Genomic DNA, 15126 nt, shown 5'->3' on the forward strand with positions numbered 1-15126 from the left:
CGTATACAATGAGTCACATATGGACACATATGGACACCAATGCAACAATCAAGAATCAATTGTCATTTACAAGTCCGAATTGCCAACCAACAATCGTACTAATGGACCAACGGACCAATGCCAAAACACCTGCACATCAGACAGTTTATTGGACATGACTTGATTGTTCTTGACAACTGTTTGATGACTGATTGATAACTGATTGATGACTCGAGTAATCCAATCACACATTGCTGGCAATTAAATGTAACTATACAATGTGTCATGTATACATTGGATACCATCAGTTTATCAGTGACTATCTGGTGTTTGTTTATGCATGATTACTTGGACTACTATTTGCAATCAATGCAATCGCTGGTATCAATGACCGATAACAATGAAACCAAACGATTGACCACATCAGATTATACACATTCATTCTGGAATGCAACTTTGCATCGATATCGTAAATATCAACCAGAATACGAGCCAAACGAGTCAAGCGAGTGTCGCAAGCTTGCATTCATTTGAAAATACTCAATATCAGGCTAAAGTTGATGTGAAATGGTCATTTGTACAAGGTTAAACAACCTCGACATTTACAAAGATATACCACATAAATATGATACTGCTCCCATCAATTCGATTTGGCATATTGGTAGCAGTAGAGTACAGCAACAATGTTGATTCCTCTCAAAACATTTATTACCACACCAATTGTCATCAACATTGCCATTGCTCTTTATGCAAGAATTGATGTCAAAGTTAGATTTGACAATGTGTACTTGTTCATTGGTGATGAATTTGGTACCGATCGAGTGCAGCCATTGACCACTACTAAGCCTGATGGGATAAGTGAAGATTCTCTTGGTGTATCTGGATAAAACAAAGGGATTGACTGTGCCTATACAACTCCACCGACTGTGTTTTCAGCGAGTCTGCGGCCTGTGTCCGATTCTCAAAATGTATTGAGTGAGGCTTTTGCCTGATTGTTTAGAAATAAAAATGCATACTAGTTTATAGATGATTAAAAACGATGTGGCTTTGGGTTGAATGGCCCATACAGATGCTTTCAAACAGCTTAGCACCACTACTTGTGGCAATCTTGACATTCCAAAGACGCCACATCTACCATTAAGAAATTTATGACGTTGCAACAGTTTGATACTTTCAGATACGATACCAACAGTGTTTTTTAATTTTTACTGATGATGTCAGCCTTGAGAAATGGACGACCAAACAATTTTACCAGGTTCTACAATAGCTGAATCTCTTGCGGCTAAAAAGCAAACAGAGCCGAGCGGGACCTGACAAATGATTGAATTTTGAAAAATGGTGCTTTGCCATCAGAATTCAAAGTTGCAGTGGAGTTTGCCATGCTGATACTTACAATAGTCAAGGGTGCCGCATTTAATAGGCTGATGAGTGAATGGTGGAGATGCTGTTCTAGTTTATTTGGACAACTAATTGGGCCAGCTTTTGCAAACTACCAAACTGGCATTTTAGCGGAATAATCTGCCGAGTGGGGTGTTTCGACACTAAATGGCAACAGCTCATTCAGACCATTGCAGCAAGATTTGGGATGTGACTATATCGATCATGGAATTAGACCTACCACTCAACTATAAGCTAGTTTTGCTTTTTTTTAATTTAAACAGTGTAAAGCATAGAAGGGATTAAGGATGAAAAGCATGCATAATCACGCATGAGGGTTTAAGATTTAGGGCGGACAGCCAAGGCAGTGTTTAGATTAATTTGGAGGTAGTGTGACTCCAGTACTCGATACGAAGAGACCAAATAAAGGAATATGCATAGAGCCAGAGTTAAATGGCACCAAAAAACGTCAGTTGCAACACACAAGCAATGGGCTGAATCTAGACAGATACAATACGGTTGAATGGCTTGAATTACTGAGCAAGAGTTTGCAATAAAGCTGATGCCAGTGGCATAGTTTCACGTTATCACTCATGCCATTAGACAACCCAATCGGCCAAATAGCCTGTCCAATGAGCAACTTTCAGTCGTGTGGCCCTGCGCTGGTCGCATAACAAAATCGGCTCCCGTCACCTGCCCTTCTAAATGGAATATTCGGGGCGTCCGTTTGCTCAAGCAAATTCATTGGCCTTGTTTAGACTTGAAAAGCTTTCATTTTTATACGAGAACCGACGCCGCATTCTTGTGCTATCGCTTTGATTTGGTCTTGTTTCGACCTATTGTAATCCATTGTTACTGCAGTTGCCATTGTCATTTAATCCGTCTTTGTGGTTAGACTCGAAAGAAACAAAACTACTTTGTTCTTGCTCAAGTCATTGCATTCAGTTATCAGGCAAGCCGGTTTCCAACTTTGTTTCCAGCTTTGTTTTTAACTTTGTTTCCAAGACTCGTTTCCATACAAAATCCAACTGTCAACTTATCAAGTGCAGATGTCATTTGTCCAGCAACAGCTCGGAAATGTGTGGGCTACTGCTACGTATCAACACTATGATAATGATGCCATGATAGCTGGTAAACCAATTCATCCTGCTGCTCCTATTTCTATTGCTACTCCTTCCCATTCACCTATAGGACCCATTCGATCCGTCATCAACCGCTCTCATGCTAAAGACATTGCATCACTCAAGCGTCGTCGTCGCTCTTCATCTTCAGGACATGTGCTTCTGACTCCTGAACCAAACGAGGTTGATGTCCAATCACACCCACATCCATTTCAATCTCAACAGTCGCCTTTACATCAGTCGGACACTATTCAATCACAGGATCAACAGAATCACTATCTTCAACCAATGCCTCTCTTGTTCTCCTTTGACGATCAGCCTCAGCATGATTCGCCTATGTTAATGCCTTTGGATTTACATTTTCCCAAGCAGTATCAGAAACAAATGCTGCGTCCACGCCCATCTTCAACTCAGTTCAATGCAGACTCGAGACACTCGTGGGCATGTTCATCCGTCACCCTTTCTGCAGAAACAGGATTGGCTGTATTGGATCCATTTGTATCAGACTATTTACGTGAATCTAGTGGGTGTGGTGGTTATATTGATGCTTGCCATAGCACAAACCAAGTTGGATTTGATGATCAAAAAGAACTAAATTTAGACTTGCAGGATCCTTCCACTCCCACTACAGCCGTTGACTCTATGAATGCCCTTGACTGTGCTGAGATGTTAAATACCGTTCACTCAATTGGCACTGTTGACTCGCGAGACACGTTGGATGATACATTGTTGCTTCTCCAAACTGCACCTCCTACATTGGCTCTATTCCAAACACTTAATCTGAACAATGACTCTAATTGTATCCATAGTGACATGGATCAAAAACCAACCCAATTTCTCATGGCCACTGCCAACAGTATCGACCAGCAAAATCCTGTAAATGTAGCTGATGAATCTTTTGGCTGTTGCAATTCCGAGTTGTGTGCTGGTAACATGACTGCTCAGGAATTTGCTCGTGCTGTCGGTATAGAAATTTTGGCGAGTTGTGACGATGAAGATGACATGTTGCGTGAAACGGCCTCTCAACTTTCCTCATCTCGTACACTATATCAACACGTAGAATCTAGTATTCATTCTACATCTCCAATAGATTCAGCAACCATGTCTTTTTTGCCATCTCCGCAATCGTCCAACCAATATTTGACAGTTTCAAGCAACTCCATCTCTACTTTGACTACTTCCCCTCGGTTGGCGCACTCTGATTATCATCTATCCGTTACGTCACAATTGTCAATTTCATCCAATCGCAGCTCAAAATACAGTTCCGGCCCACGGCTGGACATGAGTATTTTTGAGCCCCCTCCTCATTTAATGGTTCAAACACCTCCCACGCATAGTGGTTCTGACATGCGACCACTCGTGTCTTTAAATACTGTGCCAGCTGGATCTTTTTTTCATACATCGCCTCCAGCCTCGTGCTCTACTTTGTCTCCTTCAGCCTACGCTGGATCTGCACGATTAGGCACTCCTTTAAAGCCAGCAACACCATGGCTCACTACTACCTCATCAGAATCGCCCTTGCCAGAAAAAAATACAAACAAAAGCATTGAACAACTGAATATCAACACTACTACTAATAGTAATACTACTGTTGGGATTCGCAGAGGGCTTCGCCGTCTTCATCCATCCGTTATTACACCCACCGACTGTTCTAGTCTGTCCGGAACAGATTCAGACAACGATCCATCCACTCCAACCAAGGCACCATTGCCCAGGCGTGGATTTCGACACAATTATACCAAAAGTTGTGCTCCATCAAGATCATCTATGGCTTTGTCCCCATTAATTGGGTCACCTTCATCCCCATCCTTACAACAAGAACTAGGTTCAGAGGATTCTCAATCAGAATTACCGTCCAACTTTATGATGTTTTCTGGTATAATGCCAAACCAAACAGTGATTCCTCCATCCCATCGCAAACCATCTCTTGGCCATTTGAGACGACACTCGGATGGTACAGACGCGTTCTCATCTTCAACGCGACAGTCATCATCAGTGGGTAAATCTCCACTATCGATGCTGGACGAATTTGCTCAGATTCATCAAAAGGGAAGGTTTACAGTCACTCGAGAACAGAGTTCGTACTGGAGACCTTTGCAACGACGAACCATTAGTAGATTCTCTCTAGTGGATGAGTGTATTGCAGATGAGGATGAAAAAGAAGTATCATCTGTATGTGTTGATTCGCATAATGATGGCAATAAGAATGTTGAAAACGAGCTTGGCCGACCCAGTCGGTTTAGGTACGGAACGCAATAGCATTCAATCGAGTCTGGATTTTCCCAAAGTGTTTGATGTCGATTATTTTACAGCCGTATTCACTTAGTATGGAGCACTTTGTATCATCTTGCAGGAACTGCCTTTATTTTACCTGGAATAGACAATAATTAAATATTCGCTGCGCCTTACTACAAATTGGCTGTTTCTTCAATAGACACTTTCGACTCTTCAAACAAGATCCATCATGATACTATAATTTTGAATTGAAATTCTCAACTTATTTTTCCATTTTTGGCAGTCATACATTGTATGATCATCAAGCTTGCTCATTGTGTGCTCTAATTCAAACATCGTACATTCCAAAATACAATTGCTGTTTCCACGCCAATTATTCAATGTTTGTTGGGTTTGGAGATGAACTGAAACTGTGACTCAATATTCGGCTAGTTTTTGTTTAGTGTTCCATTTTGCGTAGGCATGACTGTAATACTAATGAAATAGTTTCCTTGGTGAATTTCATTAAGAAATCTAATCAAACATGTGGGTGGATTAAGAGTGCGGTTGTGAAAAGGGACAATTAGCCTGGATAGATCAGTGCATCCATAACATGCTTGAGTTCAAGACACTTTGAAATGGATTTCAAGATGGACGAATCCAACTCGACAACTCGCTGCGACAGATCTACACCGCCTGTGCTCTGAATGATTTGATTTGCCATCTATTTTAAATGCATTACATGGTTAGACCACGGGCAGGTTTTAGTCAGCAAGACAGTGTTGGTAGATCACCTTTAATGATTCAGCATTTGCAACCTTGTGAAGCAAAGCGAGAATCTGTGAAAGCAAAGGTTGAGGATGTAATGTGTCTGATGGAGAGTTTGGAACAGAAGCAGCCATGACAGGGTGAGGACTGTACGGAGCCATTAATTTGTCGGTGAGTTGAAGCAACGAGTCTATATCAGATATGGTTTGAGAAGCATTCATGGCAAGTGTTGGGTGAAGCCAAAGCTGGCCGTTCAACAATGTTTCAAGGATTGCCTCATGAGTCCCTCACAAGTCCCTCAAACGTTTCTTGTTCATCCCGAATCACGTGATTATCCATTCAAGTGCCACGCGAACGTGGCGGTCACATTTTGTAAACTTTGACTTTTGCCATCTAGACTGGACTCGACTCTCATCAACTCACTACTGCATTTTAATCCAACTCGCCATTATTCATTCTCCACATACTATCTCTATGGCTTCTGCCAATCCCGATGTCAATTCCTTTGTCGCTGGCTCTAGCATGGTTTTGAACTGGGAAATAGGTAATGCTCTTGTCAGGGTGTATGCAATCATGCATTGAATACTGATTTTTTTGTATGTTCTTGTAGATGTCAAGGTCTTGTTTCCATTTTGGAGAACTTATGGTAATGCTTAGTCTAGGTTTCATATTGCAAGAAATGAATGCCTCAAGGCGATACTGTCACTGCAAACATGCTCGGTTTGAGCTAAAGTTGTACTAGTCGCTTTGAATCAACGATTTACTGATAATCCAATCTATATGAATCTGTAAACCATAGGTATTCCTGGAATGCTGATCACTAGCATCTGCATTGGAGTGTCCTGCTTTCTGTAAGTGCAATTCACGATATATTCTTATCTACTGGATAAGACGATTCGAGTGTTTCTACGACTCTGATCCTCGATACTAACCTGCTTTTTATTACTCTGACTTGGGATACCACTCAGTCTCGAATGGTTTAGAGAGTATCGACACCATCAAGATCCACAGTGGCTCAATCAATTAGAATCCTTTGCATACACCAATACACCCTCAACGCAATCCATAGATGACATTCCTCTTCATACCCGATTGCCAACTCATACACCATCTACACTCCATATGTCTCATGAATCAGTCTTGAGCAATTCAGAATGGCAAAGTGCAAATACAGATGTAGAGCCTACTAACCCATCCTGGGCAACTTTGCAAGAAGTCCCAATTGCTCATGGGTTTGGAACCCCAGGTGATACCAACAGTGTTAATTTGAAGTCTCCAATAGTACCTCCTATGCGACATTTGGATCGGTAGGTTTCTGACTCGACAGTGTTGGTTTTGAATAGCTTGGTTTTAACTCGTCAAGCTTGTCCTATTTCTCACATAGAGCGTCTATTTGGCGTGTTCAACTCATTCGCACTATTGCCTATATGACTGAACTCGGCTCAAGCTTGGTGATCATGTCCATATTTATGCTGTTGAATGGATGGATTTCACTGGCAATCATTTGTGGTACATCATTGGGTTTCTTTTTATTTAGAATGGGTGGTAGCAAGACTTCACGCAATGGTAGAGGTATCTATGACAGCGGAACAAGACGAGTGGCTGCCAGTGCTTCATGCTAAGATGGTTTCACCACAAAAGTAACGGGATCATGCTCATTTTTTTAAATACATTTATTTTATTATTCATGAGTATAATGATTCCTGTAATCCATTCAATTATGACCTGATACAAAAAAACTTATTTGATCATCTTACAGCCGTATTCATGTAGAACATTAAATAGGTGATAAACAGTCAGTATCATGTTTGATACCAACCTTGTTGAGCAGCATTGTGTCCTTTAAACTCTAATTCACTAGTCTTTTTTCGTGCTTGTATAAAAACTGTTGTCTTTTTGTTCCAATACGCTCCACATTCTTGACATTTGTTAATCTCCAATTCTTCAAACTGGACACTACATCATTGGATGATTGGCATGCATTTTTTGGGTTCTTGGACTGGAGCGCGAGTGTACAAGGTTTGGCATACAACAGAGCTTTATAAAAAGCTATACAATCAATTTCTAGTAGGAAAGTACACCGAATATTTAACCATTGTTTATTCCGGGAAAAATAGAGTCATTGCAAAATGCATACAAGTGTTTCATTTTACGTGAATACGGCTGTAAATCTTAAACCCTTGTTCAACTTTGCGACGATTCTGTTTTTAAAAAGCAAAAAGATGAACTAATCTGGAAGTTTTCTAACAGGACTTCACATATTCCCGGGGTTTTGGGGTGGGGCCGGTGGTGGATCGACTGGAGAAAGTACAGGAGTTTGTGAGTCCAAGGTCGTGTTTTTAGGTCCAAACAAACCTAGACAAATTCAAAAATAAGTAAACCATACACCAAATACTTTTCAGCACTGTACTTACTAATCGCAATCAACTCCTCAGCCTCAGTAGGACGTGTATCCATCAGCATAACAATGCCACCAATTGACTCTTTCTTGATAGGCACATACCGAGACTTTTCCTTGAATGTTACATACTGAACATGAGAAGGTACAACTCGCGAAAAGTTTTCAACAAACTCTTGCATAACTTCAACCTCAGGCAATTCCTTCTTTTTGCGCTTGCGATCAGGACCAGCAGCAGGACTTTCAATAGATTCCAGTAATGCATCCTTTTTTTCGTCCTAACAATTGGGTTTATAAATTTGATTTACAATTCAGTAAGATAAACAGTCATCACAACACAAATCCTGCACATATCTTCAAATAAACATACGGTATCCATAGCATCATCAGCACCATCCTTGTCTTTTGCTTTCTCGGCCTTCTTAGCACGAGCCATGGCCTTGATAGTGGTACTTAATACGGCAGTAGCAACCTTTTCAACTACTTCAGCTGTGGGGACTTTGGTTGGAGGAACATATGCGAATAATTGCTGATTCGCTCCAGACACTCCAAACTCAAATTTAGGCACTTCCAATTTTTGATTTAAACCAATTACACCTGTTGGAGTGAATGCCAACGAAAGCATGTGTGTCAGAGGAAACCAGTACCAGAAATGGGTAAACAGTATTGTACCGACAATAGCGGGAATGTTGGGAAAGCCTGATCGTGTTTGCATTGAGATGGTGACATTGCGACCACCGGCGTCAATGATACCTTGAGCAAGAACTGCACCATAGCGGGACATAACCTCCTCATGCTTATCAGAGATGGTAGTTTCAAAAAGCTTGCGAATAGTGTTAAGCTTGGGTGCAGAGGCCTCATTATGTTGAATAAGAATCATACCCAGAGCAATCATGGCACCTTGACGAACAAAGTCTACTGGATCTTTAACCATGGGTTCAAGAAGTGCAATGGCTTCCTTCATGTTGGTTGATGCACAAGAAATGCCCAAAGCAAGTGTAGCTCCATAACGGACATGAGGATTAAAGCTTTCTGAAAGAAGTTGTACAACACGAGGTACTTGCTGTGGAGATTTGTACAATACAAATCCAATGGCAGTTACAGCTGCACGACGCGCATCATCACTGACATCGGAAACAGCAACGTGAAGCAAGCGACGAATAGCCTTGTTGTTTCCAGTACCTGCATAAGCCAGTGCAACAGTGTACATTCCACCATATCGCAAAATAGGATCCTTGTCGGTAGAAAGTAGTTCAATAAACTCATCAGCCTGATCTTCACGGCCAAACATAATCAAAGCGAGACCCAATGCCAGTCCGCGAATGATTTTCTCGTGCTGGGTTTCTCGTGCATACTGAAGCATCTCCTCTACAGCCTTTGTAGAGGCAGTGCCAAGCATAATCAAACCCATGGCAATACCAGCAGCCTCACCAGCAACAGCACTGTCATTGAAAAGAACATTCTTGAGATCGTCATATAGTTCTTCATTGCCAGTAGACATGCCAGCAACACCAAGACCAAGAGCTGCACCGTGTTGAATAACTTCGTCCTGAGTATCTTTAAGAGCCTTGGAAAGATAGGGAAGAACCTGTGTTCCATGATTGGCATTAATCAAACCAAGAGCAAAAAGAGCACCACCTTCCGAATAAGGTGACCCAGCCACCCCTTCACGGGGAAGATAAGGAGCTAGTAAAGCCATGGATTGAGAAATCTGTCCCTTGTGAATCACACCCAATGCAGCAGTAGCACTGAATTTGGTCCAGTTGGTAGCACGGGACAACCATTCAAGGTTCTGACGAAGAAATTCATCGCTGGTAGTGCCAGCATTCATAAATGCGTTGGAGAAAGTAACAGCAGTATGGTATACAGAGTTGCGCGAATCAAACACTGCCTTTGTGTTTTTAAGAATCAGCAAGTCTGCTCGATTGTTACGATGTAGGAATTCAAGATTCAATTTGATGGTCAAATCTCCTGCTAAGATTTGGCGGATCTTGAGCAAAAAAGAGTCGGTTGTACTAGGCTCAGTCTGTCATGTTGAAAACAATATTTAAAAGTTTGAGTAAAAGTCAAGAGACCAACACAAAGCCATTGGTTGACCTACCTTGAGAAGTGGAGTCTGTTCATCAGTGTCCATGGCAGTTGAATCTGCAGCAACAGGTGCTTCTGCGACAACAGCTGATTCAGCTGGAGTAGGAAGTGCAACAAGAACCTTGAGAATAAAGTCTTGCGGAGCACTGTCTTCAATATCAAAGGCAATTTGATATGCAGTTATAACCTGGGTCTATATTGTATTCAACCAAACATGCCAAGTGTTAGATCAATCTGTTTTAAAACTAGATACAATACTGATCTAGTGACAAATATACCTCATTTCCAGCTATCAAAGTATTCAAAAGGTTGGTAGTTCCGGCAGTATCGTTGACATGAACCATGCATTGACTCATGGAAATATAGTCTGGTGAATCTAAAACGCCATAGAGCTTAACAAGCAGATGGAAAACCTAAAAATTGAGCAAGATTGAATGTTCAAAAACAGCCATCAGTCATTCAGATATTTTAAATAGAAACTCAATCAACGCAAAGTGATTACTTTTGTACGAAACACAATATTCTGCATAGTCTTTGTGTTTGCTTCGTAGACATATGCGAGCAACTCACGAGTGTTGCCGTTTGTAATGACTTCTTCAAGCAAATCCAAACGAAAGGTTTCTAGTGCAATGCCAACAACCTGATAAAATGGCACGGTTAGTTGGAAATCGATAAACACATCAAAGTGCAGTAGAAATGTGCACTTGCCTCTAAATACTCCTTCAAATCATAACAGCGAGCAACCATTCTATGAACAATGCTCTCTAGATTGGCATTAATAACCACTTTTCTATCAGGAACCTCTTGCATCTCGGCACGAAGACCAATATACTTGTCGATACATTTAGCTAATGAATAAAAAGTATTAGTACTTGCTCAAAAAATATACACATTTCAAAAATAGCCTTGACATTATAGGATTGTGACACATGGCGGATCTGGATGTTCCAAAACTACTTACAAACAATAGTTTCAACATATTCAGAGCGCTGGTTCAGATCAAACAACTTTCCAGCACCCAAAGCAAATGTAAGCGATTCTTCAAACTCTCCGAGATGATAGTAAACCTAGCTTACAAAGTAAACGCATTGCCATTAAAAATGATTAGTGTATGCAGAATGATATTGTGAAATATAATAGTCAATCTATAACCAAAATAAAAGTCGAGTAGATATAATCAAAGATTGAAACTGGCAACTATGAAATTCAGATTGAAATGTACTGAATAGCATACCAGTTCAATGCAATATACCAATATAATGACATGATGGAGTCAGTGAGCAAAACAGATTTACCTTTGAAGCGACCAGGGCAGCCAGCTCGCGGTCCTTGAAAGAAGCGTCTTCATAAAGAACTTCGCTGTGGGTTTGATAAAATGATAGAAAAACAGATGCCATTCAAACTATTAGAACACCAAAAGAAACGAATCATCAAGTGCTAGTGTACAGGTTCAAGTGTCTGCAAAGGACTACAGCGATGAATATCTAGTTCCATGAAAATTCCGCCTGTTCCGGCTGACATTACTAGCAGCCTTGCATTCAACTGCAAGCATCTCCACTTTTCAAAAACAGCAATATGAACAACAGCCAAAATCAGCCTACATCTTCGAAACAGAGTCGGACACCTCAGCCCAGAACAGGTCCACCAGACTATCCAACTTGGACAGCGCGTAAGCCTTGAGCTCATCCTGTGGTTCGTCCAGCAACGAAAGAATACCAGCTAGAGTAAACAGTGTGGGTTAGCATTCATGTATGCGGGAATCAGAACGAGTTCAATGCAGTTACCGGCAGAAGTCAATGGAGCAGCAAGCATCGACAGCAGTTGTAATAGTTTGATAACAAATTTGTAGATTTGCCGTTCAAACCAAACACTGTTCACGTGGATATCACGTGTATGATATTTGACTTTTGAACTCGGTCAGATTTCTTGAACCTAATCCAATGTCCTCAGCACATCCTGCCACGAAGCAGTCAACTCCCTCCAAGGTGCTTATACTACTATCTTCTGTCGAGCCTGGAACCTCTCCAAAGCATTTTGTTCAAGTCTACTCTGTGTGCTCCACCGTATTTCCCACCGTACATATTTCCACCGCAAATGGTCTGCCTCCAATCTGGTCTACAAAAAACACTCCCCACACCACTACCCACATGGACGATGCCACTTCTAAATGGATCGCTGATAAAAAAAATATTTTATCCAACCCTTTATCTTTAGAGGATCTTGATCCTGCTATAGAAAACTACTCTGGACTTGTCGTGCCTGATGCTGATGGCTTTTATTTTGAGCCTTGTTGCCAGAAAATTCATTCATTCATGGAATACTTTCTAAAGTTTAAAAGTAAGCTTGGAATATTCTTTAATATATCACTTTTAACCATATTTCACTAGATCTACTAGTCTGATTTTTAACTTTAATCCCTTTGAACGTATCTGTTACCTACCATCTTTAGAACCCATTTGCATGATTGGATCTGGCACCGCTGTGCTGTTCTCGACAGAGCCAAAGACTGGTGATATGTGGATATTTAGAAAGTTTGCTCTCACTGCTGTACGTTATCTATGGCTTTATATACATTGGTGTACCTGTAATAAGCTAGAGCTGACTTGTTTTCAATCCATATAGCCTTCAAATGTATCGCTTATTCAATCAGATCAGTATCTTACAAATAGATCGATTGAAGATTTTATATCCGATATGTACGGAAGATATTCTACAGGGAAATCCGAGTCGTTGCATGTTGTTATTGGTAAGTTTTTGTATAAATGTTTGGATCCTATTTACAACATTGAAACATGCTAAATCACATTTGTAATGATTTAATTTGTAGATGACCACATTGTTACTGCACAAGCAAATACCAGCACATTGATTGCCATTCAGACTTTTATCCTACTGTGCAATCGATAATAAATGTAAAGTATATTTTTTGAATTAGAATAATATCAAGCCGTGTTTTTTAAAACACGATGGGTATGGCTGCATAATAACGTATGTTTTGAATACTATTCCGTTGTTGACTGTATATTTCTAATAAACTGCGCATATGCTTTAATCGCCCAGACAATACTGCAAAAATTCAAATATTTAATATCAAACCCTAGGACTGGAGTTGTTTATTCAAAACGTAAAACCATCAAAAATAGTTTTTTAGGGACAAGCTTGACTAGACTCTATTTCGCATTTCAAAAAACTCTAGTATTATGGAGCCTGACTTGGAATTAAATCCAAAAACATATACGATCGCACCAACAATTCACAACAATGAAACAGTTCATCACTCAACGACTTGTAGTATTAAATTGCATAAAGTATGCGTCTTGAGGAGCATTAGTGTATAACACCTTGTCGATATAAGTCCTTCTGTAAATACCACCAAACCATACTGAAATTAATCGGCGTGTTTTATATATGCCATAAACAGATACATGAATATACGAATCTACCGTTTTTTATCCTCAATTGCTTTGGCTTCATTTTCTCGGCGAATCTGGATGGCTTTTTCACGAGAGTTACGGACACGCTCGCGCTCAAGAAGATTTAGTGCTCGATTGTTCATAGTTTCTTGTATGGCCCAGCGCTCCTCCTCTTTGATTTTTTCATCCAATCGTTTCTAAATTTGCAAATAATATAATGATTAATATGCTGTAGTAATTGATGCTATATGAATGTGCTGAATTTCAATTGAAAAACCTGTTGTTCCATTCGCTGGCGTTCTTGGGTATCTAGAATTTCTTTTCGTTGCTCAGTAGTGATTCCCTTGAACAGGTCCGCTCGCATTCTATTACATTTTTATCACTGCAGTATTAAAATCTGACAAACTTGATCATTGTAACCACATATCTCAGTCAAAAAGGCATATGTACATGCTTATTGGACTGCATAGTAACTACTCACTTTGAAGATTGTCTGCTGGCTGACGTACCTGAAGCTTCAGTTAAAAAAGTACTATTAATATGACTGACAATCTCGTAAGTATTGAGATTGTTGTCGTATTCCTTTTGTTGCTGTTCACGCAATCGTTTCTCTGCGGCCTGTTTTACAAACCCATGTATAGTCAATTAGAAATAAATTTAAAACCCCTGACATACATTAAATTCAATAAATAAACTAGTAAAAAGTGATACTCACTAAAGACTGATTGTATTCGCTATCAAGTCGAGCCTGTTCGCGCTGAGCCTGTTCGACAGAACTCTGCAAAGCAGCCATTTTATCACCAATACTTTTTTGAAACTCCTCATATCTTTTTTTCTCATCCAACTCTTCCTGTCGTCTACGTTCTTTTTCAAACACTTGTTCGTTGGCCCAAACACGCATCTGATCCTTTTGCAGCATAGTTCGTTTCTCTGCTGCAAGATCTTCACCCTCGAATCGTTGAAGACTACTAATTCCTATGGGATGGTCTTTGGATTGCCCGTTGGTAACGCGTGTAGAAACATCTTTTTGGAGTGCTTTGGGATCATAGAGGTCATAATCACGACGTTGGTGTGGTTGCTGATGATCGCGACGGTACTGATTGGTTTGTTGTAAGCAATGACGACGAGCTTTTTGAACCTGCTCGTCCATGAGTTGCAAAATATCATTATTGAGTTTGGAAGATTTGTCTTGAAATTATAGTCGGATTAAAATGAAAATTTAACTATTTGAATCAATGCAAACTTGATTGCCAATAGAATAAATTAATATATCTACCTAGAGCGTCGTTGCGCTGCTTATCAATTTCCTTGAGTTCGTTTTTGATCTGAATCTGCTCATCCAAAGCTTGGAGGTCAATCTGCTCAAGCCAATATTATTTGTCATTTTCATAAAGATATGCAATTATGGCACATTTACAATGTATTAATAAGTTTGTAAAGTATTTCAATTTGTGTTAGTTTTGAATAAACATGCCACGTCAAGCATTGTATACTGTTGACATATTAGTAGGCAACATGTATTCACATCTGCTACCAATCAAAGTTTACATTATTTGAAAATATCTATTCCAATAGTCGACTAAAAGCAAATACGCTTTAATAAATCGAGACTTACACCTAGAATACGGACTTTTGGGTTAAAAATGCGTTGCTTGCGCTCCTCATCCAGTCTCTGTCTACGCTGAATGGCTGCATTATGCAGAGTATCTCCTAGGATTTCGACCTTGTACATGGTTAAATACTACTTTTAATAGCTATTGTTTTTATG

General features: G+C 40.1%; 7 protein-coding genes across 7 annotated transcripts; 4 read left to right on the forward strand and 3 right to left on the reverse strand.

Moving 5' to 3' along the window:
- Window positions 1-662: 662 nt before the first annotated feature.
- BATDEDRAFT_87879 (uncharacterized protein) lies at window positions 663-866 on the forward strand (the record flags this gene model as incomplete). Its single annotated transcript, XM_006678082.1, has 1 exon — window positions 663-866. One exon carries the CDS (start codon window positions 663-665, stop codon window positions 864-866), a length of 204 nt encoding a protein of 67 aa, XP_006678145.1.
- Window positions 867-2164: 1298 nt separating this feature from the next.
- Window positions 2165-5083, forward strand: BATDEDRAFT_34852 (uncharacterized protein). Its single transcript, XM_006677958.1, has one exon. It carries the CDS (start codon window positions 2406-2408, stop codon window positions 4734-4736), a length of 2331 nt encoding a protein of 776 aa, XP_006678021.1. The 5' UTR covers window positions 2165-2405; the 3' UTR covers window positions 4737-5083.
- A 191-nt stretch (window positions 5084-5274) lies between these two features.
- Window positions 5275-5680, reverse strand: BATDEDRAFT_24113 (uncharacterized protein; the record flags this gene model as incomplete). Its single annotated transcript, XM_006677850.1, has 2 exons — window positions 5275-5415; window positions 5486-5680. The coding sequence occupies 2 exons, from the start codon at window positions 5678-5680 to the stop codon at window positions 5275-5277; spliced, it is 336 nt and encodes a 111-aa protein (XP_006677913.1).
- Window positions 5681-5933: 253 nt separating this feature from the next.
- On the forward strand, window positions 5934-7081 carry BATDEDRAFT_24114 (uncharacterized protein; the record flags this gene model as incomplete). Its single annotated transcript, XM_006677851.1, has 5 exons — window positions 5934-6003; window positions 6070-6105; window positions 6259-6310; window positions 6428-6766; window positions 6997-7081. The coding sequence occupies 5 exons, from the start codon at window positions 5934-5936 to the stop codon at window positions 7079-7081; spliced, it is 582 nt and encodes a 193-aa protein (XP_006677914.1).
- A 458-nt stretch (window positions 7082-7539) lies between these two features.
- On the reverse strand, window positions 7540-11757 carry BATDEDRAFT_87526 (proteasome regulatory particle base subunit RPN2; the record flags this gene model as incomplete). Its single annotated transcript, XM_006678182.1, has 11 exons — window positions 7540-7814; window positions 7874-8135; window positions 8228-9883; window positions 9959-10138; window positions 10224-10358; window positions 10448-10585; window positions 10702-10793; window positions 10907-11012; window positions 11241-11304; window positions 11547-11664; window positions 11730-11757. The coding sequence occupies 11 exons, from the start codon at window positions 11755-11757 to the stop codon at window positions 7714-7716; spliced, it is 2880 nt and encodes a 959-aa protein (XP_006678245.1). The 3' UTR covers window positions 7540-7713.
- Window positions 11758-11885: 128 nt separating this feature from the next.
- Window positions 11886-12864, forward strand: BATDEDRAFT_87527 (uncharacterized protein; the record flags this gene model as incomplete). The annotated part of the gene is made up of 4 exons (XM_006678083.1): window positions 11886-12282; window positions 12395-12492; window positions 12568-12691; window positions 12773-12864. 4 exons carry the CDS (start codon window positions 11886-11888, stop codon window positions 12850-12852), a joined length of 699 nt encoding a protein of 232 aa, XP_006678146.1. The 3' UTR covers window positions 12853-12864.
- A 168-nt stretch (window positions 12865-13032) lies between these two features.
- Window positions 13033-15121, reverse strand: BATDEDRAFT_33115 (uncharacterized protein). The gene is made up of 7 exons (XM_006677913.1): window positions 14974-15121; window positions 14635-14716; window positions 14074-14546; window positions 13840-13976; window positions 13636-13723; window positions 13389-13555; window positions 13033-13305 (listed from the first exon to the last, which is right to left on the reverse strand). The coding sequence occupies exons 1-7, from the start codon at window positions 15088-15090 to the stop codon at window positions 13224-13226; spliced, it is 1146 nt and encodes a 381-aa protein (XP_006677976.1). The 5' UTR covers window positions 15091-15121; the 3' UTR covers window positions 13033-13223.
- Between the last annotated feature and the right edge of the window lie 5 nt (window positions 15122-15126).

The sequence above is a fragment of the Batrachochytrium dendrobatidis genome, assembly GCF_000203795.2.
Source record: "Batrachochytrium dendrobatidis JAM81 unplaced genomic scaffold BATDEscaffold_4, whole genome shotgun sequence".
NCBI lineage: Eukaryota > Fungi > Chytridiomycota > Chytridiomycetes > Rhizophydiales > Batrachochytrium > Batrachochytrium dendrobatidis.

Bases quoted from the DNA above. Each gene is read 5' to 3' on its own strand.
- BATDEDRAFT_33115 (XM_006677913.1), bottom strand. From the start codon at position 15,090: ATGTACAAGGTCGAAATCCTAGGAGATACTCTGCATAATGCAGCCATT. The intron at 14,717-14,973 runs GTAAGTCTCGAT...TGGCTTGAGCAG, and splicing joins CAAAAGTCCGTATTCTAGGT to ATTGACCTCCAAGCTTTGGA. The intron at 13,977-14,073 runs GTGAGTATCACT...TTTGTAAAACAG, and splicing joins GCGAATACAATCAGTCTTTA to GCCGCAGAGAAACGATTGCG.
- BATDEDRAFT_34852 (XM_006677958.1), top strand. From the start codon at position 2,406: ATGTCATTTGTCCAGCAACAGCTCGGAAATGTGTGGGCTACTGCTACG.